At 29.9% G+C, this 24,720-nt stretch overlaps 1 protein-coding gene across 1 annotated transcript in view; it reads right to left on the bottom strand.

Annotated features, from left to right (window-relative positions):
* Positions 1 to 24,720, bottom strand: part of LOC148310974 (peroxidase-like) — a 77,360-nt gene that overhangs the window by 46,973 nt on the left and 5,667 nt on the right. The window contains exons 2-3 of the mRNA XM_088257379.1: positions 24,470 to 24,628; positions 2,954 to 3,030 (exon numbers count right to left, since the gene is read on the bottom strand). Coding sequence (XP_088113505.1) covers positions 2,954 to 3,030; positions 24,470 to 24,628 — 236 coding nt within the window. The remainder of the gene's footprint in view (positions 1 to 2,953; positions 3,031 to 24,469; positions 24,629 to 24,720) is intronic.

Below are 24,720 nucleotides of genomic sequence, written 5' to 3'. Positions count from 1 at the left end.
ACAGGAAATTCAGTGTTTAAGGGTATGTTTTCATAATACTTTTTTTAGGAACGGAAGGCTTTGATAATCGCACAAATTATACGTTTACGTTCCGACTCATTAATTCCAACGTCGTTTGCAAAGCAAAATAATATGATTCACACACATGCAATTTCTCTCTGTGGAATTAACAATCGCATTAATAAAAATAACAAAAACTATAAACCGAAACGTTGTATAATCGATTATTATCACAACGAACGTAACATCGCGTGGGATTATCTCCACTACACCTGTGCCCAAAACATTGTGATGTAACTTGCTTTGTGTGTACCCATATTTTATGCAAATCGACTGGAGTCTAAATTGGTGGTCTCAACGATCCAAGGTGATGAATTACGAATATTAAAAAAGAATTGCAAAATTTGTTCTAACCTGGCTTGGAAATTATATATGTACATCTCATCAATAGCCTTGCTTGCTTATTTTTATGTGAATTTTCAAGTGGGTCATTAATCTGCGTTCACGCCCTTTTTCAACGAGCGTACTAAATTAGGCCCGAGTCGAAATTTCGAGATTCTTATTCATGTATATATGCTAAATTATATTGTATTGTTTACTTTCTTAATTATTGTGTCCACAAACTAAGGTGTTATTTTGAAAACGATAAATTGTATAGGTTTGTAAATATACGTTAGCAGCTTATTGAAATTTAAAAAAATAAGAGACCAGGAAAAGATTCAACGAAGAGGATATCATGGATCGCGTGGCAAAACTCAAATGGCAATGGGCAGAATATATTGCAAGACACGACCCCACAAGACGGACCCCAACATTTTTACCACAGAGACCTCGGGAGAACAAAAGAGGTGTCGGAAGAGCCTAAAAGATATAGTCGCTGTAGCAGGTAAAAACTGGATGCAAGCAGCAACCGACCGGAGGAAATAGAAATAAGGGGAAGAGGCCTATATCCAGCAGTGGAGGACAGAGGCCTCATGAAGAAGAAGAAGAAGTTTATTTTATATGTTATAAAGAAAAAAATGTAAATAAGTTATGAAATATTTATTCTAATACGATATGTGGTAAATTTGTGTAAAGAGAGTTATTGTATGAGCTGTATATTGTTTTTATCCAGCTGAGCTCGTGATTTTTTCTTTAACATTAGACTCACCAGAGAACTACAGTTACTGGAACTTGTGTAAATGTAAAGTACTCTATACATGTAAAGTATTACAAATTTCTCAGTTTATCTGAACTTTTCCAAATCCGAATAGGCGATAGCCCCAATTAGTTCGGATTTCCGGGGCTCCACTGTACAATATGTTGGATTATGGTCCCGTTGTTAGTATCGTGGACTTACTTTACCACAATTTGAAACATGTTTTTAAAAATGACCGTTTAGGCTCACAGAAATAGAATAAAATTTATAGTAAGTATTTTTGTTAATAATGAAAACATAAATATTTCTCGTTAATTATTTTTTTAATATTATGCGTAGTATCACTCACACGTTACCAAACGAATCAAAATTAAATTGTTATGGCTCTGATGCATTTTTATCTGGGACAGTCATCACATAAAGACGGTAGGAATTCAACACAGACTAGCGTTCGTAATATTTTCCGTAAGTCTACCTAAACTACCTCTACTAATTAATGCATTAAAGTTATGTCTTAATATTATTAGTTTATTACTGCACTCTTTGGCGAGCGCGTGACTATAATTTCCAATTCAGATAAACGGATACACGAGTGCAACCAAAAGATGTTTGTTGCTATAAATGGCAGGCATTAACCTACAAATACCTCCGCCGACATTTTACAAATATTTTATCATAAATCACGGAAAATATCTCTATTATGACACAGTAATAATTAGTATTGTGTAACCCGATCTGTTACAGATATAACAAAATGTAAATTGATAACCATTACTGGCGAATTTCATAGATAAAAACAATTTTAATTCTATAATACATAATTATTGAATATAAAAATGCAATATGAATTACATTATTCAAATAAATATTACGATATTTCATCAATTGATATTTAGATAATGAGAACAATATGTAAATAGTTACCGTAAATATTCCATTTATTTTTATTGAATCGTTTGTAATATTTACATTTCATTTATCTTGTATAAATTAGAATAATTTGATACGGACAAATTTTATTAATAAAACGTGAACATATTTGATAAAAATGTTATAGTTTTATTAAGGATCGAGTTTCTTTTTTCTTACGTAAAAAAACAGATGAATCATCTTTTGTTATACTTATTCCAACAGTTATTATACCATATTATTTTTTGACATCTCATCAAAGATGAAGAAGAATATGGAAGTCTGGGCATTTACGGGACCGTCATAGGCTGGTTTAAGTGATCACTTTACACACGTGTAACATTCACCAATTCTACCCATTATTGACAACCACACTACTCAAATTCTTGGAAGTTCTATATATATGAACCAATTTAGAAACCTTGTTCATGAATCACTAGAACTTCACTAGAGACATCTATTGGTGAGATGTAAAGAAGCTTTTTATTAAGCAGAAACTCTTATATTAGTATGTGAGATCCGAAGCCTGGATTATAATCACAAAATAATATGAAAATAACTCCTGTAATTGGAGATAATCCAGATTTTGTGAACAAGTATTTGGACACACTCAAAATGTTGTAGTTATTATACCAATCATGATCTCATGGTTAGTGTTTTAATTACTATGCATGAAGTTAAGGGTTCGATTCCTATTGAAGTCAACTAATTGAGTTTTATTTTGACACATTTCCTTGCATGTATTTAACTAGTTCTCCTTAGAACTGATTCTCTCCAAGAAGTTGTTTCCTTTCTCAACGTTTTTTGAACTGCCACTTTTGATAACGTTAATCTATTTTTTTTTTTAAATGTATTTATTACAATTTTGAAATTCATGATATAAAAGTATACTGCAATAAAACTTACTAATTCTTTTCCTCGCGTCAATGTAAGCTGCATTGACAGCATCGTAGGTAATGCAAGTGTGTTGACCCTCATAATGCCTGTAAATAAATGCAAAAAACCATTAATATTAATTATGAATTATCACCATTTTATTCAATCATTTAATTATTTCAACCCTTAAAATATATAAATAATTCAATATTATTTTTTGTGAAAGAGTTTGCATTAATAAATTATGGGTCAAAACATTAAATTGGTTACAGGGCATAAAAAATGCAAAATATTAAAAGTATAAAAAATAATCACCAGAAATTACTCACAGTAGAGACCAATTGAATGTTTTCTTTAGTTATTTAATAATAAAACAATCAAGTTAAAATAATAAAAAGTTAGCTACGCACTTTTAATATGTTATAGTGAAAAACATTAACTTTGTCCCAAAGAATACTTAATAATTTTGATATTAAAATATTAATTTATTTCGATATTTGTCGGGTTAAAATTAATTCGACAAGATTTTTTAATGAAAGATTACATACATTTTAAATTTTTTAATGTCCATTTTTATTTATGAATTGTAATTTATAAATTGAAAAAAATATATATTAACTTAATATCGAATTTATTTTTTTCAAAAAAAAACTTCTGAATTCATGTGGTAACCAGTGGATTAATACTTAAATAATAAGTATGATAAAATAATTTTGGCATCTCAAAAAACACGAAAAAGAATATGAATGTCTGGGTATTAACAGACCTTACGACCACTCATAGACTGGTTTAGGTGATCACTTTATACACGTGTAACATTCACCATTCTACCAACACAAAGCACAACCTCACTATTTTGAAACTCATATATATTGTTTTTCATATAATTTACGTGTCGTTTATGTGTGAGTTCGCGGCAACATCTATGGTTAATTTTGTTAAGCTTTTTTCTTGTTTTAGGAGAGACTTTTGTATAAATGAATGCAAAATCCTTCCAGAATCATTTTACATACTGAAATTATGATTTTTAATTTTATGAAGCTTTGAACAGTTGTTTTATTCATAACATTTTGGAACAAGGATATAGACGTACTCAAAATGTTGAGTATAAAATAAAATAAAACTTAATGATGTATTCATATGTAATTAACTAGTATTATTACGAGTTTTGTCATTTCTTTACAAATATTTTTTCTACACTAACTCTTGATGATATTACAAAACAGCTAGGATAGATTACTCAACTTTTACAACCAATATGGTGTAAAAATAATCACATGCTTAACTGACGAACGTTTTGATCAAACGACGCGAATTATTTCGCATGAGTCACGATGATTCGCAAACAGATAATTATTGAAAAATTGCGTACAAAAGCAATCCGCATATTATCTGGCCTCGCTAACTGTTATTTATATTATTTTTAAACATTTCATACATACTAAAGAACATCCATTTTCATCCTCAATAGCATAATTATATGTTATTATTCTTAACTGTTTATCTCCGTAGTATATTATTTAGGTTAGAAGTAGGTTTGATACCTAGGAAGGGGATCAAAATAAAAATTAATTATTTTTCACCCTAATACTTATTATGACGACTTCTTTATGTGTTTACGATTAAGATAAAATGCCTCTATCCAAGCAATGCCCTAATGGATGCAGATACAGGTAAGAAGAGAAAATAAAAACTTCAATGACATACAATAAAAAATGTAGTTTCAAATTGAAAGCAAATTCCAATCAAAGCTTTTTCAAAATTGTTTAACTTCTTAATGATGCATATGGAACAACATTGGATGTAAATTCAGGATCGTTAATTATATTAGCTTATTGTTTAGGCTCGTTCCATAAAAAAAGACCTTAAGAATTGAACCCGGGACCTTACGCGTGGTAGTCAAATGCGCTTACGATTGCAATATTGACCTTAATAATTTTCAAGAGTTCAAAAAAAAATATTCATATTATTTCATTTTAAGTTTTCATGATAATTTAAAGTAATTTATTTAGTGACATAATTAGTTAAAACACCCCAAAATAAAATAATGAAATTTGATTGAGTGTGTGTTTATTAATCTGTGTGAAATTCTGGAAAGAACCACTTCAATGAATGTGTTTGTATAAAGTAGATCAGATAGTTCATCATTCTTTTGTTATCCATTCGTTCCACATATCCATATCACACGATGGAACTTATCTTAATCTTTTCAACTATCTCTAATTCAGCCTTACATTCCTTTCTAAAACAAAAGGTCTATTTTTTAAAATCGTTATAAAACGTGGTCAATAAATGAGAGTGGCCCGTTTTGCCCTAAAACGTGCAAAATACACATTAAAATTTTTGCTCATCACACCTGTAAGTATGTGAATTGCATCATGATTATATATTTCTAGTCAACTCGTGTTTAAAATACGTTATTATTTTACGATCGCCTTACGTACGCATTTTGTACTGCTGCGACCTTGTCATACATAAGTCATATGACGAATAAAACGAGTGTTTCTATTTAACGATATCGAAATGTATAATTATAAACAAAAAGGCATTCGCATAAATCTAAACAGGTACATGCGAACATTGTATCACGGTGTATGTCATAATGGAGTAGCGACACGACGCGCGACGCGGGACGTCGGTTCTGCCTAATGTCGACGGGACGCCAATACGATACAACAGTCGTCAATGATACTTTGCCTAAAATATTTTTCTAAATATCTATAACTGTCCCGTTCCGAAGGGGGTATCAATTTCTTTACTAGCGCTGTATCTATCTCCACAGTTTAGCCATCGGCGGTACATCGCCAAATTTGCACGCGTGTGCATCGCGTTCCCAATACGCAAGCGTTATTTGGCAAATACAGAGTGTCTTTTTTGTCATTTCTAATAAGAATTAAAATTAATTAAAACTATCTACTGACATTTCTTGGCGCAATTGAATTTTTATATTTATTGTATAAATATCTACTTTTTTACACTGTAATTAAATTGTCATAATTTTAATCTTTACTGTACCCTAACAATGAGTGGAAAATAATTGACAGATGATATGATTGAGCAACTTCTGAGCGATACGGACACTGATGTATCTTTAAGAATAAATAATATAATTACGACTTCTGAATATGGTTTTCTGGCATCGAGACCTACCCTAACCAGCCTTGTGTTATAAGGAAATGTAATTTCAACTATCTTACAATACGTCCACTTCTGTAGTGTAGTGGTCAGCGCGTTTGGCTACCACGCTGAAGGTCCCAGGTCCGATTCCCAGAGAGGGGTCAAAATAAATATGGGTGATTTTCAATCTTATATTTATTTAATATAACCCTGGACTGGTACCTGAAGCGGAGGGTTGAACACCTTTTCTTCGTTTGCTAACGATTAAGATAACACTGCGTCGCTACGACGCAGTGCTTTATGCACCATTGGATGCGTATAAGGGTTAAAAAAGGAGATTTTGTCTAAACACACTTCAGTAAAAGCTTGTGATTAGGTTTGTTTGAATATTCTTATAAAAAATCCTTGCTTAATTTTTTATTTCTATATTTTCTGAAAAAAAAAAATTTTTATTTTCTTTTTAAGTTTATTATTTTTTAATTGTATAATATTGACATTTTTTCTTGATTTTCTTGATTAAAAATTAAAAGGTTCACCCCCGTATAAGTATATGTTATTATTATTCTTTATTATTTTTTTTTCAATGCATTGTTTGTAAAAGACAGTATCTGCCTTAGAGGTTAAAAATGAAATATTTTTTGTAAAGAATATGGATAAGGTCGTTCATTTGTTATTTAATACTTAGAAATACATAATCATATAAAATAAAAGTAAATTTTATCTCCCACTGATGATTTGCTCCATTTTTTCATGGCTACCCAGAATGTGTGATGTCTTAGTTGATACTACTGTAGAATGCAAGACAAGCCGGTTTATCCAGTCTATCTAGACTATCATCTATTTATTATTTTGGGTTAGTTACAATCCGATGAATTCCGTGACTCGCATTGCATTGCATTATATATTAAACAGTCACGAATTCGTGTAAAGTGATCTGTATATAGCACTTTCGACGATAAAATATGTTTATATAGAATAAAAAGAGGCTAGGCGACCACCAAGGCAATCCAAAAATGTAAAAAGCAAATATTTGATATTTTGAAAATTGATATAATACATAAATTTTTATGGTCACCGCATTAAACCTTGTTTAACCTTTGTATGAGGTTTTAGCCACTTCATACTCTCATTTTTTCCACAAAAATAGAACTAATAATATTAATTTGTTTATTTTTATTTAAAGAGTTTACACAATTTTAATAAAAATTTATTATATTCTGTGTATTAAAAGCATTGTTAACTTTGTGGTATGATAATATAAGTGAACGATGAATGATAAGGAGAGTGTTAAAAATGGATTATTTAATTAATTAATTAATCAGTCATTGCAAAAAATCTTCGCTACTTCCACATTCAAGTATTTACTAATTTTAACTCCTGACCTGATAACTTTCAAGTTTTGAAAATATGTACTTGATCATGTCAAGTTTTCCTCGCTTTTCCATTTTATGACGCTTAAAAATAAGTTTATTTAGAAGTTTCGTTAGTTAATGTTGAATAAAATTGGATTTACTATCAAACGCAAGCTTTTACTAAATTCAGATCGTGAGAATACTTATTTACGAATCATTATTAGTAAGCGAAAATTAATTTTATTCATTGAGCAAATAATTTGCACACAATTATTTTTAAGGTAACACCAAATTAAATTCGCTTCACACGGTTTTTGAGTGGAATTTGAATTTTTAAAGATATATTTATACACATACTTCCGATTATTCAACATTCTTGATCAAATCTAACAAGTAGACTAGTAATTATAAGCATTGTAATTACCAACTGATTAAAAATAAATTTGATCAGGTTGTTTGTAATTTGGCGTACACAAAGATGCTGAATTGCCCCATTTTAACACAAGCGCTCGATCAAATTAGTGATTAACGTAATTTTTTTGAAAAAAATATTAATCAATTATTGATAATTATTTTAAACCTCGAAAAAATCGTTCATTTTAACAGTCTTTAATTTACACAAATAAGAAAAAGCACGGGTTTGCAACTCTGAGTGATATTATTGCTGTGCGCCTTTTCCAGCTACATTCAATTTTCAGTTTATTTTCCAATATGGCAGTGATGTTGTATCAACTCATCTTATAGACCCTTTCCTACTAACTTCCTTTACCTTATTTTTTTTAATTTCTCTACATTGATTATGACATAATTGAACATCTAACATACGAAAATAAATCAACAACAGTGCACATACACATCTTTGAAAATTTGCAGTATGGATGTTCGCTAATAGGCAGAATGGTGAACGTTACACTAGTGTGTAAAATGATCGCATAAACCAGCCAAACGCCAGGTCGTAAGTTCTGGAATGTTCAGACTTTCATCTTCTTTTATATAAATAGAACGACGGATGTTTCATATCGAGTTGAGACACTTATAATATTGACAAATCATCAGTAGGGTGAGTAGCCCAGCGTACGATATAAAAAATAATATCAATATTGTTAAAGAGAAAAGTTTATCCTAGACGTTTTTGTACACTTCTATTTTATTTATTATTATTTAACCCTATCCGCACCCCAATGGTGCATAGGGCACTGCATCATATAAACGCAGTGTTATCTTGATTGTTAACACATGAAGGAAAGGTGATCACTCCTCCGCTTCAGGTACCAGTCCAGGGTAATATTGAATAAATATTAGAGTGAAAAAAACACTTATATTTATTTGACCCCCCCCCCTGGGAATCGAACCCAGATTTCTATTTTATCTATTTTATTTACAAGAAATTTTAAAGTTTATACTTTTGGGGAAACACAATCATGAAAATAATTAAAAAAAAGAATAATATCATTAAAATAAAAGAGAAGTGCGTAAGAATTGAGTGCCTGGAATAAACTTTTCTCTTTTATCTTCATCATCCCGAAGAATGTTTGTATGACTTAATGCATTTTGCTTGTATGCCCGCGAAATTGATTGATTTGAATGAGACAATTTTATTTCATAATAATAGCATTGACAGCTTAAGCTTTAATTTTATAAATGATTATGGTTTCTTACTTGCATTTATTGAACTTTGAGAACAAAAACCTTGACCAACCCTAATAAATAGATAATGCGTTTTAAAATGTTTTAAAATAATATAAAGGTGAGTATAATTTACAGTTTATGTTGGGATAATACCACTGTATTTACAAACCAGTTTTTTCAAGACCTATAGAGGTAATTTTGGTACAGAAAAACTTCGATATAACGGACCTCTATTTGACGGGCTTCGGATATAACGAAAAAAAAATGGGGTCATACAAAAAATCGTATTGTTAATATTTCACATGCAAAAACTTAATTAAATTAAATTGCAAGTGTCAAACAATTTTTAGCGGCCATGATAATCATATTATACGTCTAGTACTAGAATTTCAGTCATAATACAGTCCTGCTCGTAGACTGCACCCAGCCGGAGTAACAACAAAACTGTCGAAAATGAAATTATCACACGATCTAATAATATTAATTGACTATTTGTCAGATAACGATAATTTCAACTATATTATATTCATTTACACCATTTTAGAGAGTTAATGCAATCAAAACATGATTACTTTTTCAAAGATGGATTACCGAAAGTAAGCGAGTCGATATCAAACAGTAACGTCACTTCACGACGAGTGTGCGAAGACAGTAAATAGAATTTTTTGTTTTTGTTTTGTATTATTTATTTATATCTCAATATAGTGTTCAAACTACTACTACCATCACGCCGTTTCCCCGCAGGGGTAGGCAGAGAGGATGGAATGCCACATTTTTCTGTCCTGACATACACTCCTCGCCTCCTTCACATCCGTACATCAAGTCATACATGCCCTCCGATTACGCAGACTTTTGACACCGCCAAATTTTAGGTTTCTGATTGATCAGTGTTCATAATTTGAAAATAAAGTTTTTTGTTTTATTTTAAATCTATTTTTAAATAACGGACAGCCTCTCCCCCAATAAGTCGTTATATCGAGATTGTACTATACTTTAGCAACGGTTATTAAACCTATATTGAAAATAGAGAACATTTATATCTCTTGGCATTAGCGACGGAAGTACATAAAATATTTTGAATTAATTAACTGCCTTATTAAGAATTTGGGTTAAGCTTGAATGTCAAAACTTAATTCTCTTTAAAATATCAATTTCATAAACCTGTCATCTGCCACCTTGTCACACTGTCAAAATGTCCCAACAGATGTTCGTTAAATTTAAACTGCACGACAATTTAAAAAAAAGGTATGTTAACATGAATTATATTGAACTAATAGTAAGAACCGCTGATCATTTACAACTCATGAATTATTTAAAATTAAAAGATGTTTTAGGTGTAATTAAAAGCTTAATAGTGTAATTAAAAGCTCAATAGTCTTTTCTGTAAAAAATGTTCACGACTATATATTTCTACATTAAAAGCATTGTTAATTGTGTGGTATGGTAATATAACAATCTCTTAATCATTCATCGTTCACTTTGTGTAATACCTTTTAAAATTATAAGTGGTAGTACACAAAATGAACGATGAATGATAAGGAAAGTGTTATAAATTGTTCAACTCCATAGAGTAATAGTCAGCTTGCTCGGCTACCGTTCTGGAGGCCCCGGGTTTGATTCCCAGGGGGGGGTCAAATAAATATAAGTGATTTTTTACTCTTATATTTATTCAATCTATTTATTCAATTACCCTAGACTGGTACCAGATGCGGAGGACTGATCACCTTTCCTTTAATGCTGAAGTGCCTTATGCACCATTGGGGTGCGGATAAGGGTTTGAATAACAGTGTTTTATCTTTCTAGATTTAAACAGGAGCCATGGCTTTCAAACATGCTATAACATGTCCTAATGTAAGTGCAATAACTTAATATGGGACATAGTATAAAATCATCACATTCTCAAGTTTTCCATAGCCGTTATTCGTACTCAATGGTGCATTGGCCACTGCATTGTAAATTATCAGTTTAATCTGGATCGTTAAATACATGAAGTAAAGGTGATCAGCTCTGTGTTTCAGGTGCGGCCCAGGGTTATAAATACCACAAATAAATAGTAGACTAAAACATCACTTATTACTTTCAACTATCAACTATTATTAAGTTAAAAAATACGTTCGTTTCCAATATTTTTTTGTTTTGCCAATGAAACAGTTCAGAGGCAAAATTGTTTCGCTTCGGCTTTTGATATTTGATATATAAATTAAGCAAAACAGGATGACGACAGATATAAATATTTTCACTTTTTAATGTAGTTCGGAAGCTGATGAAGACATTTGGTAAATGTATTTCTACCTTAATAACACATTATCAATCTTTATACCGAATACCGATCGGAACCAAATATTCCAAATTGCCCATAACCGTGAGAAAAGAAATTTCATTCGAGCTTAAAATCGTCACGCGATAAACAAGCATTAAAATTGGATTTAAAATGGTGCGATTCGTAGTTAAATAAGATTAGGAGAGATTAACGTTTCACTATTATATTATGAAAGAATTTTTGCGTAACGTTTGTATAATTCCGTGTAAACTGTATATTATTTCAACAAAATTAGCATGATTTAACGATTTGTCAAAAAAGTATTACATATATTACGTTATAAGACAGTAAGGCTTATTCACGTATTATGCTTCTCAGATTTCGAGAAAGAAACCTGCATTTATTTAAATATATGTACAGATTTTGGATTATTTTGCTTGCAAATAATACCCTTAAAAAATAATTACAAATAACCCGTGAAAATGACCATCAAATCGTTTTGTACGTGAGGTCCAAGACCAAGCAGTTTTAATACTTTACTACATAACTCTTCAGCGGATGTTCTCAAACATTTTAGGTTAAAAACCCCAAAAGTTGATGACTTTTTCATTTGCCTACTTCTAACCTACGAGTAGATGAAATTGTTTTTTATTAAATTTCTGGCGACTGCATTTAGTTTTAAATTTATAATATCTTTATATAATTAATAGACTTTGTTTTCACCACTTTTTTATTCATATAATTCAACATACCAGTTTCAACAATACATTGTCATCATCAGGGTTTATTTTAAATTTAAAAAAAAAAAACATTAAAAATATTGGAATACTTTCACAAAAAAAAAACTTCCACAAAAATCCTAAATGTTATTTTTATTATTCATTTCATAGCAACCCCAAATAACAACTATTGTAATCACCCAAAAAAACAGTTTTTTGTGAAAGTATTCTAATATTTTAATGTTTTTTTTATTTTTTTTTTATTTAAAATAAACCCTGATGATGACAATGTATTGTTGAAACCGGTAGGTTGAATTATATGAGTAAAAAATGTAGTGAAAACAAAGTCTAATAATTATAAAGATATTATAAAATGTACCACAAAGTATCTGTGGAAAATATTCAAGAAATTAAATTTATACGGCTAAATAAATATAAGTTATACTAAAACCACCCTTAAATATTTCTTGCTCTTTATCACTGATCTACGGTATAACTTTGAAATGAAAAAAACTTGAATTACGTTCAAAAAAATTCAATTGGGTAAATAAAAGAATTTAAGTTTTGCTTAGTAAATACCAAAACTTTTCATTTAAAAAACTGGTGTTTTTTATTTTCTGAAATATTGTATATTGTCATTATTTCTAAATATCCTATTCATATTTATAGTGTCTAATATTTTTCTGTGTAATATATGTATTTTTAAAGATTTATATGAGACAATATATTTTTAACCAACCAAGCATATAATAATGTAAAATAAATGTTTAAATTTTCCAACCTTTGACAGTTTGTTAAAACTTACTTTTTATGATAAATATAACATAACCTGTTGTTTCACTTTCTCTCTCTTTCCGCGGCAGTAAGTCAGGTTAACGGTGAACTCATCTTGGATAATAACTGTGCAAGTCATCTTCATGGTTTGCATACACACATACACGTCACACGGTATAGTATACGTGTTTACGGATATGTGTGAACATCGTATACTTACAAACCTTAGCAACTCAATACCATACACAAGGCATATCTACATATACGTTAAATATTTGGAAGGTCCATAAGCTAATGGTTTTGGAAAGAAAAGAGTTATTGAAAGGTAAGGAGTTAAAATATATAAATATATATATTAATATATATATATATATATATATATATATATATATATATATATATATATATATATATATATATATATATATATATATATATATATATATATATATATACTCGTATTTGTTCCAAAAAATCTGATTCCGATATATATTAAATTTAAACATTGTAGTGACATATGATATAAGTGAATCTTCTTTCAAAAATCAAGAATAAGAGAGATTCAGTGTGAGAGAGAGACAATACGAAATTCGCGTAAAAAATACTATTTTTATTCAATATTTACCCTGTAATTTATTGGTGTTTCAATTGGTCATGCTGATATTAATGGTTTGTGATAACTAAAATATGAGATACATGTCCGTGATTCGGTATTTTCGAGATAACGAGAAAAAACGTAAATAATCACAAAATACAATGATAAATATAATTTACACAACTCATGGTACATCATCTATTCATATATAGCGTCTGACGTGTACATCTTCGACATCCTATTTTATCACTTTGTATCGTTGTATGTATATACGTCGCTCTCTTTTGTTTTACTCCCGTGTCGTCAGAACGCAACGTTCGCTTCATCGTTCTCTCTTTTTCATATCTTTCTTCTCTCTCATATAACAAAATTTGTCTTAAAATCTTGATTTTACTCTCATTTCTCGATTATCGAATCGCCTCCGAAGAAGTTTCACTCTGATAATTCCCGAATAGGTAGTTTTAAATAAAATTATTTTTGGCACATTATTTGAAAACAGATATCGTAATTCATATAGCAAGTTGTGAAAACTGATCAATACAATTTCCTCGAGAATTTATTGTAATTTTCCGCTAACTTAAGTCGAAAGCATTCTAAATTGTATAACAAGCTAACGATTGCAATATACAGCTGAATGCGTGAAATTGGACAAATGAAATGGTTTTCTAATAATGGCAAAATAATTTATTTGGTGACTGTACTTGTACAGTAATAGTTTCAATACTACTTCAGTTCAATATTCTCAACTGCCTTGATTTCAGAAAATGTCATTATTTATTAAATTGTGAGTCTTAATTAAAAAATATATATAATAAAGTTACAGTCTACCCCATGGTAGACGGCTCGCGGGTAGACCACCATAGAGATGGATCGATAGCTGGAAATCGACATCGCAGGAGGCCAATCCCTCTTTAAAACAGGCCACAAGGCCTACAACAAGATGAAGAAGAAGATAATAATGTTTTGAAATAAAATTTTATATCAGATTTTTATTTACAAGGTTTATAGATCAATTTGTGGATTTTTGTTTCTTCTGGCTAAAAAAAAATATATTTTAATGTGTGTTAGGAGCAAGAAAGATAAACGAACGTGTGTGGGCCAATCAGGAACATCTCAGCATTTGCTCATTGCTAGGAGAAAACCACGTAAAACTCGTCAGGAGAAGCCGGACTGTTGAGTATCGGCAACAGGCCTTCCATTCCACTAGAATAGGGTTTGGCATTTTGTGTCCTGGCTTGGTTTATTAATTTAGATACTTATTTTTGTCCATCTGAATATGTTGTTATATTTTAATAATTAAGCGGATTTTTGTTTTGTTATTGAAAATATTTACTGGGGAAACATTTTTAAGTATTATGTCTCTCAGAACTGAATTTTTTCAATGTTAACAAACTATCACTGTATTCAAGCTAAAACCCTTTGAAAACGTTAATTTAAAGGTCTTTACTATCACATATAATACACAAGCCCATAAAACATAAAAGGTAATTAGTTCTCAACAAAGTCTTAGATTATCTTTGTATCGTTCTTTAAGCGGAGATCATATAACTTCTAAGTACTCAATACTTGTGAATAATTATACAAGTATAATGATTGCATCAATGTGTTGACGTCTCTAAGGGAATCTTCAAGGTTCGTGATAAATAGAAGCACAATAACACATTCAGCTGCCTTCTCAATACCATCAAAATCTTGACCATAACTATACTCGTATAAACTAACATGAAATTCATTAACAAGTTTCAATGTGTTTTATGAGTAAGATTACTATCAATGATTGCTCGTGATTTTCCGATTTTATATCTTCTTTTTGTTATCAAATAATTTTACATTATTTGGTCGTAAGTTAATTGATATTTACAATCTTAAGTATAGTAATGTAAAGGTAATTTGAATTTTACTTGGTTTTCCACTATTTTAAAAATCTATCATGACGCGTGTTTCGATGCATTGAGTACCTATTATTATCAAACACCATATGTATGTCTGTATGTGGGTATGATGCTAAATGCAGCGCAACATATGTCATGATACATTTTAAGGAATAGTGGTATAAATCAAGTAAAATCAAATTACCACAAAGTGAATCACAGATAGCTACCGAATCAAATAATGAAATTACAATTTATATTATCGATATAAAAATATAAAATAAATGTAAGTACCCACGTTTTATAGTACATTTAAAATATTTTACCTCGCCAACACAAAAGGATGATGAAAAATTAGTTTATTTTTATTTTTATTAAGCTTGGACAAAAATACTTTTAAAATAGAATATTTACCCATTTCGTATCTAAGTATTCGACTGGTAATAATTAAACAAGTTTTTAACAATTTTGAATGAAGAAATTAAGAAATGATTTCAGAAATTATTTTCAATGTGTAGTTATACAAAGAGGCTAAACCTTTGTCGTTTTTTTTAAATAATTTTACGGCAAATTAAAGTTTTAAATTTGTATATCAAACAAATCAAAGTGTGAAAAGACATTCGTATATGATACAGCATCTGAGAAAAACAATCCACCAGAAGGAGAACGGTTGAATAAAACCGGTCAATATATCGTATTGTTTGTTGCGGCATTGTTCTACTGTTAGTAGGACAACATCATATCCCAGGAAGTAAAATGAACTGTGACTTGTCCTTTTAGTTACGAAGTGCCATCGATCACTCTTCCATTGAGCCATTGCATTATGATACAATACTTTCGTATAAATTAATATTCTTGTCACTATCACTGTTCAATACATTACTTTTGATAATAATATTTATACAAGATTGCAAGGCTTATGGCTTAATTCAATTGTATATATAAAAAAATACTACTGTTTTCTATCTATAAAAAAAACTCACACTTTGTTTTTAAGTACTTTTATTTCTTGTACTATTTTTCCAACCGGTTTCGATAAGCATTTGTGGGTACTAATGGGTAGAATTTTAAACGTTACACAAGTGTATGAAGTGATCACTTAAACCGGCCAAATGTCATGTCGTTAGCGTTGGGACAGTCAGACTTCCATCTTCATTCATATAAAAATGATATCGGTCATCGATAAGAAATGCCTATTCTAACTTTTGATTAGTGGTTTAAAATCGCACAGTCCGCCGGTGTTGTAATGATAAGCGTGTTTAGCTACCGTTTTGGAGGTAGCAATTCGGGTTCGATTCCCAGGGGGGGGGCTAAAATAAATGTGAGTGATTTTACATCTTAATATTTATTCAGTATTACCCTGAACTGGTCCCTGACAGGAGTGATAACCTTGTAAGTAATGATCAAGATAACACTGGGTCAATACAATGCAGTGCCCTATGCACCATTGGGTGCGGATAAGAAGATAAGAAATGCTTTTATAACTTTTTACACTAGTGGTGTAAAGTCGTACTATAGAACTTTTTTGCAGTTTTGTCGAGTTATATTACACGTTTTCCCAGAGAATTCAATCAGTATTTTTCAAATGATTTTTCGACATTTGCATTTTTTACACATATTTGAAAGTATTATTGATTGAAATACTACAGAAACTTCTAAGTACCTTTGTACTGCCTTATTTTTTTAAAATCTTTCAACAAAATTAAATAAAAACTCGTTTTCCAATAAACAATAAGTGAAAGTTGATTCTATAGTACCTACATATGACTAAAGTACACACAAAGAAACCTTTGTATTAAGGGTCATCGCAACGTATTATCTTTGCAGTTATTTCGATTATGAATCTTATTTATAAAATAAGATCCAAATCATTTTAGAAAAAAATGGACACGTTTATTTTGCTCAAAATTATTTATTCTCTAAATATAGTTACTTAATACTAAATACTTAATTTGTGGTAATTTAATATTTATATGTTTTATATTCTTATTTCAGAAATATGGCTTGTAAATATAACGTTTGCGTAACAATATAAATATGTATGAAAATATTACAGTTCTTTTGGTGTCCAAATTTTCATTCCCAAAATTTGAGTTTAAGCTCCACTCAGGAGTTATTTATATCAAGATTTTTTATTGATATCTTAACATAGATGATGAAGAATATGAAAGTCTGGGTATTTACAGTATTTATAACCTGTCATAGGCTAGTTTAAGAGATCGCTTTACGCATTAAAATATCAACAAGTGGGTCGTGGTCCCGTGGTTAGTCTCGTGGACCCTTATGTAGGAGTTTCTTGGTTCGAACCCACTCTGCCACAATTTAATACCTATTTCTAATAATGAGCCGCTTAGGTTCACAAAAAAGTTTAAATTTAAAATATTTGTGTAAATAATAAAAACACAAACAATTCTCTTCTCTGGAATTTCAGCCCATCAACACGTGTCTTTTCATGAACAAGTGTAATTATGTATAAGCAACTTAAGAAATTATAGAAACTTATAGATAACTCGTTATTTAGTGCTATACATTTTATAATTCTAACATTATTGCTCTAAAAAATCTAAACATATAATAATTTAGCTATTAAAAAAATTAAGCATTTTATTTCCATAAAAATGTTATGCATTTTTTTATACGGCTTTACTCGTTTGGGAGTCGTTTTGGCTATTACAAACAAAATAATTAAAATATTACAAAATGAATCAGAGAAGATTGACAAAAAGGCAATAGCAGTAATCAATTGAAATTAAGGAAAACATTAAGTAAATTATTTGATCTATATTAATTAAATAATATTCTAATGTGGTCAACAAACATTGTAATGCATTAAAATGAAGAGCAATAAAATGTGTAGGAAAATACTGTAATGATACAGTCATGCTTGTTCATATATAAAATGACATAATAATGATTTGTTTTGTTGTTCTTGCTAGAATGCTGTGAACAGCAGGCAGCTGAAAGTAAAAGTTGTAACCGGGTCATAAACTATGCTCCGGAGATTAGTCTCGTGATTGAAAATGCGGAAAATTCCGCAACAGAACGAAGAAATCATGTGTACATATTTAGAGAGCGGAAGTACAAGTGGAAATATTAATGTATCATCTCCTCTTGTATACGGTGTGTTGCAAAAAATCGATCATATAATTTATTTACGAATTTTTATATTTTTTTTCTCGTACATATTTCAATACAACTAGACAAAAAAATCTATGGGATTTAAGGCATACTATTCTTGGTCAATAATTGATCCAAAATAGTCCATTCGTTATAACTGAATAACTTATAACAGTAAAAAATATATGGTTAATTTCTTTAATTAATATCTCAATGTAATCTATGATATGATGTATTCACTTATCTTATGTTTATATTGTTGGAATTATCAGGAAAAAAAATTAATACAATTTTATGGAACCTCAAAAATATTTGGTAAGTACAGTAAACATACATATCTCAGAGAAACCGTTCAAACTTCATTGATTTTTTTCAACAATTCAATCAGTATGTATAATATTTTTTTACTATGTATCATACACCCAAAGGTAGAGCCTATAATTGAATCAATCTGTATAGTCAAAAAATAATACGTTTGTAACATTTTAATTCAAAAGCACCGATTATTTAAAAATAGCATTGGAATGCATCAGTTAACTGTTTTTTGTTTACGTATGTAATTATTTTTTTACTGTAATTGTGAATACTTTATTTCATTTCCGGCGTAATATAAACAATAACACATTTCTTAACACATTTATACATACCGAGTAATCTAAATTTCAAACCGAATACTTTAAAACATGTTGTGTACTTGCATTCTTGAATATTGTAAAATTACCAAGAGTCGAAAAGTGTTTGTAGATAGTATGTAATAATGTTGACAAGACGATATAACTTGAACCCTTTCGTTGATATTGAATGCGACATTTAACATCTTAATAACCCCCGTTTGAATTTTAAGGACAGTTAATTATCTCGTTACTTCTGACATCTTATAAGGAGTAAAAATTTTAATAACATGTTCTAGGTGCAAAATTGAAATTCTTTCAACCACTTGTCTTGTGACGTTGATGCTTTCAATGAAAGTTGATTAGTAAAAGAAGATGAAAGAAGCCGCTATAGTCAGATTCTTTCAACTCTTATCGACAAAACTAATTATAAATTAATATTGATACAATTCACTGGTAGCGAAAATAAATATTAAACTTATCATATATTTTTTTCGTATTAACACATCAATAAGTTTTCTTTATTGTTAAGAAGATTTATTTTTTAAATATAAAAATAAAATACTTGTATAAAACGACTTTAAAGATTATTAATGTGAGATGTGCTCATCAATAGGTGAATATACAAAAGTTTATATTCTCATATGTTTATGAGAACATCAGCAGTCATCGAAACTAGTGTTTACATTAATAAGTTCAAAAGTGTTTTTTAAGAAGTATTTTATTTTTATAACAAAGTTAATGCCAAATCACAAAGCATTACATTTATTACATAGAAGAGAATAAATTCATAAGTGAATTCAGAAAATTTTAATCATAGATTAATATTAATGAATACTTTTTTTGTAAAAATAATATAATGGTTATTTTTTTACAACTATACACCTATGCAATACCCGTTACATTCAAATACAACAATGGCAATGACTCTTTTCCGCAGTCAACAAAAATGACAATAAATTCACATGGATATACATACATAATTCTCCTATTAAAATCGTAATTTAGTTAAGAAAAATGGGAGAATTATGTTGCTTTTATTTTGCTGTACAGACGATTTTTCTTGTTTTTCTCTTCTCTTTTTTTGTGTTTTTTAAAAAGTATTTATAGGAAAATTTAATTGAAATATATGATTCGATTAATTTATTTGGCAGTCAATTTTTGGTAATATCCAAATTTTTTCAATAAATATTTAATAATTAATCAAATAAAAATAATAAATTAACCCCTCTTCATCCTTCAACGTCCCAAAGACAAAACATTAAAATTTAGACTTTGTTTACGGTGTTTTAAAATGATAATGAATGCTTTGAAACCGTGTCGAAATTGATTTTCACCAAATAAAACTTAAATTAAAAATTAAATATATCACTTAAATAAATGGTACGTATTAAGTTGTATATTTTAATCTAGACATATAATCTCTTAAGAGAACGGTCCTTATTCGTTCGTCGAAGTGAAATGAGTACGATAAGAGTTTATTCAAATATCCCAAGTGATGGATTGTTTAACCCCATAAGCTGTCAGGTTAACAAGATAACACGATTTAAGACAGTTTTATTAATCTAGTGTACTCTCGTAATAGTTATGTCTGTTTCAAAAATAAAGTTTTATTGATTATTAGGGCGTGATCTATGGTGTTGTTTTGTCAGAATAAGAAAGTGGTCTTCACTTATGTATCCCTGATATTTTAGAAAAAGTAATAATGTGAGAACCGACATTATATAAAATTCTCTAAAAAATTTTTTATGGAGTTTTCGTTACTTCTTTTAACCCTTTCGCACCCAATGGTGCATAGGGCACTAAATCGTATTAATACAGCGTTATCTTGATCAATATTTATATGAAGGTAAGGTGATCACTCCTGCGTTTCAGGGACCAGTCCAGGGTAATATTAAATAATTATTAGAATGTAAGATTAATCATATTTATTTTAACCCCCATGGGAATCGAACCTTGGACATCCAGCACGGTAGCTTTCGTTACTCGGTCAAATGTTACCAGAGCTCGTGAATACAAATATTTGTCTATCTATTAAAGAGAATCAAAGCTCAACAATAAAAAATCGAATTGAATTACAGTACTTTTTCCCATTGAATTCGTTGAAACTGAGTCTTGAAAGAATTTTTTATATAATATTTAGTTAACAGCCACGATTTTTGAAAAATAGATCGATAGGTAAATAACATTTTTAAGTTAATAAAATAGAGTAGATGTTAATATTACGATGAAATCGTGCGCATAGTTTCATAGTTATGGTTATTACAGTACTTCATTATTGCATTATACCGAAGATAGAAATCGTCAACCTTGCTATGTTTTTTTTTGCACGGGCGCTAGCGAGGTGAAAATAAATTTGGAGCCAACACACTTCCATGTAATTTGGAGATATGGATTTATATCAAAAGTATAAAATGCACCACTTTTGATAAATTCGCATTCCTATGATGTCCGCAGCCTTGGGTCAACAAAGAAATACTAAATATTCTTCCTGATTTCACAAGGCACTATTATTAATAATGTTTAATTTAAGAGTGATATAAAATGTACAATAATTTTAAGTTAAAGTATAATTTTACTCTTTCACGGTCATTTATAAAGAAATATTAAAATAATAATATTATTCTAGTTTAAAAATATACATATAAATGTATGAGTACCTTTAATATATTATTTTTACTCAGGAAATCCGGCATTCGGATTTAACCCGTGTAAACCTGAAATATCATTTTTCATTTTTATTTACAAAATTTGCTTATCAAAATTAAGCATTTTATGAGTTGATAACATATTAAATCGTTGCGCAAACACTTGGTTTAGAAAGCTTGAACCAGCCCGTCAACGTTCCCGCCCCGTCCAATATGTAAGTTTTGGAAAGCTTTAACCACTACAACGTTCTCACCCCGTAAGTATAAATTGTTTATTTATTTATAAAATCCCTTACTTTGCATATTTTTGTAAGGATAGTACCGATTGCCTCGATTTATTTTCTTTATAAATATTTTATAATTAACGAATAGCCTGTTTGTGTTTAAAAGTAATTTTAAAAAATCATGTTCTTGTATTATATATAAAATCATCTCATCTTCAAACCCTCATCCGCACCCATTGGTGCATAGGATACTGTATCATATAAACACAGTATTTTCTTGATCGTCAACACATGAAGGCAAGGTGATCACTCCTACGCTTCAAGGCCCAGTCCAGGGTAGGTACTATTGAATAAATATGAGAGTGGAAAAATCATTTATATTTATTTGAACCCCCCCCCTGGGAATCAAACCCGGGACCTCTAGTACGGTAGCCGAGAATTCCGACTATTACACTACGGAGGTGGACGAAATATACAAAATCTAATGATTTAAAAATTATGTTATCAATAAATACTGTCTCTTTTATTACACAAAATTTATTTTAATGCATACGTGGATATTAACATCTTAATCACATACAATCGACTGAATTGACTCAAAAGTATAATTTGGTATTACTCAACTACGGTATCATCAAAAAAAGTTTTCGGCTTTAATAGAAGCATTTCCTTGCGAAAGTGTAACAATGGCTTGCCGAGACTTGTTACAGTTAATCTAAAATTCTAAAACCACGACGCCGCGGTGACCAATTGTGTCGAAACGGTGCACTAATGTATGGAAACCGCGTGATTTGTGTGAAAACAATTGTCTGGGATGAAACATTTCCAAATGAGAACGTGCGCGAGGGTTTCGCGAGATTTGACATCCATATTTGGCGGAGCGCCGCCATTGATGCTTTGTTCGCGACTACCTACGGGGAGTTGCGACGACTGGAATACGATTATAACACAAAGGAGACTGACTGACTTGCATCTTGCCAAATCTGAGCAGATTATCCGCAATTGGAATAGAACTTTATTTTAGGTCATCGCTTTCTTGCGAATGCATTAAGGTAGGTACTTGCGTGTACTTGGAATTATTCACACGTCCAAAGCATATTGAACAACCATAAAATATACACAAATTTACCGTTTAATTTTAATAAAAAATATTTACTTATAACCTAGTGCGATCTTTGACTTCTCAGTGCATACAGTAAAACAGCATCAAAACGAAATATTTTTATACATATTTAATTTACAATAAACTCTTTACTTAGAAATCCTATATTTATTTATTATATTTGGGAATCAGGTTGCAATTATATTGTAGCAAAAAGTAAACAAATATACAGACAGACAGAAAGTCAATAACGTGATGCTCCAATTATACAAGTCATATGAGAAAATCGGTACAAAGAGATTTGTAAAAATAATTTCATGAAAAAACTGTTTGAAATTATATGTTTAAAACTAGTTTTTTGAAATGTATATAACCGTGAAACGTGAAAAGTACATAGTAGTGAATCGAATGTCATATACGTAGTTTTTTTACAAAAATATTGATATTTATAATACAAATAACTTTGAAAAGAAACATGACGGGTTTTAATGTTAGCACGTTGATTTTATTCAGGGTGATTGAAATTTACCATGAATAAATATATGATTTTTTTAGTTTATCAAACCACAAAAAATAATATTCACAAAAAGGATTTATGTAAATTTTTTTAGGTATGTTATTTTAACAATATGTTTTATGTTAAGTTTTTAAGAATTCTTCATCCATTACCACAGCGAAATAATAATAACATTCACAAATTATTGGTCGTTCATTGGCACTAACTCCTTCACCTACATTCTTACTACTTTCCTTTCCTCATCAAACAACTTTAAAGCATCAATATTATTTTTTGACATCTCATCAAAGATGAAGAAGAATATGGAAGTCTGGGCATTTACGGGGCTTACGACCGTCATAGGCTGGTTTAAGTGATCACTTTACACACGTGTAACATTCACCAATTCAACCCATTATTGACAACCACACTACTCAAATTCTTGGAAGTTCTATATATATGAACCAATTTAGAAACCTTGTTCATGAATCACTAAAACTTCACTAGAGACATCTATTGGTGAGATGTAAAGAAGCTTTTTACTAAGCAGAAACTCTTATATTAGTATGTGAGATCCGAATCCCGGATTATAATCACACACACGAGAAACGCCAGAAAATACCATTTTCATTTTTATTATTAAGCTTATAATTTGACCAGATAATTTATTTACAATATTTTGAGTGTGTCCAAATACTTGTTCACAAAATCTGGATTATCTCCAATTACAGGAGTTATATTCATATTATTTATATTGGTCGTAAGCCCCGTAAATGCCCAGACTTCCATATTCTTCTTCATCTTTGATGAGATGTCAAAAAATAATATGAAAATAACTCCTGTAATTGGAGATAATCCAGATTTTGTGAACAAGTATTTGGACACACTCAAAATGTTAAAGCATCAATATTAAAGTTTTTATTCAAAAACTTTACACGTTTTAGCAATTCAAAATGCTCACTCTCGCATCCTAGAAATATATTATTTTAAAGTAAAATGATTATTTAAAATTATATTCAATAATGACTCACAATGATCCTCGCAACAGGTTAAGGTTGTAGTCGAACGCACTCGACCTTCCAGGGCCAGTCAGGTAGAGGGCGCAATCATTTTCATCCCCGGCACTGGACAATGGAATGAACTGTGATCTCACACACGACACCACCACGAAGAGCGCTAATATCGAACGTCTGTAAAAAAACATTAATATCACACATGAGAATATTATTATTTTCTTTAAATGTTATACATTAAAAACTATTATATTAAGTTAAAAAAAAAC

This window comes from Brachycentrus maculatus, unplaced genomic scaffold (assembly GCF_059751285.1).
Source record: "Brachycentrus maculatus isolate JH-2025_06_01 unplaced genomic scaffold, ASM5975128v1 h1tg000081l, whole genome shotgun sequence".
Lineage (NCBI taxonomy): Eukaryota > Metazoa > Arthropoda > Insecta > Trichoptera > Brachycentridae > Brachycentrus > Brachycentrus maculatus.
Note: the sequence above shows the minus strand (reverse complement) of the source record. Positions and strands in the feature narration are given on the sequence as shown.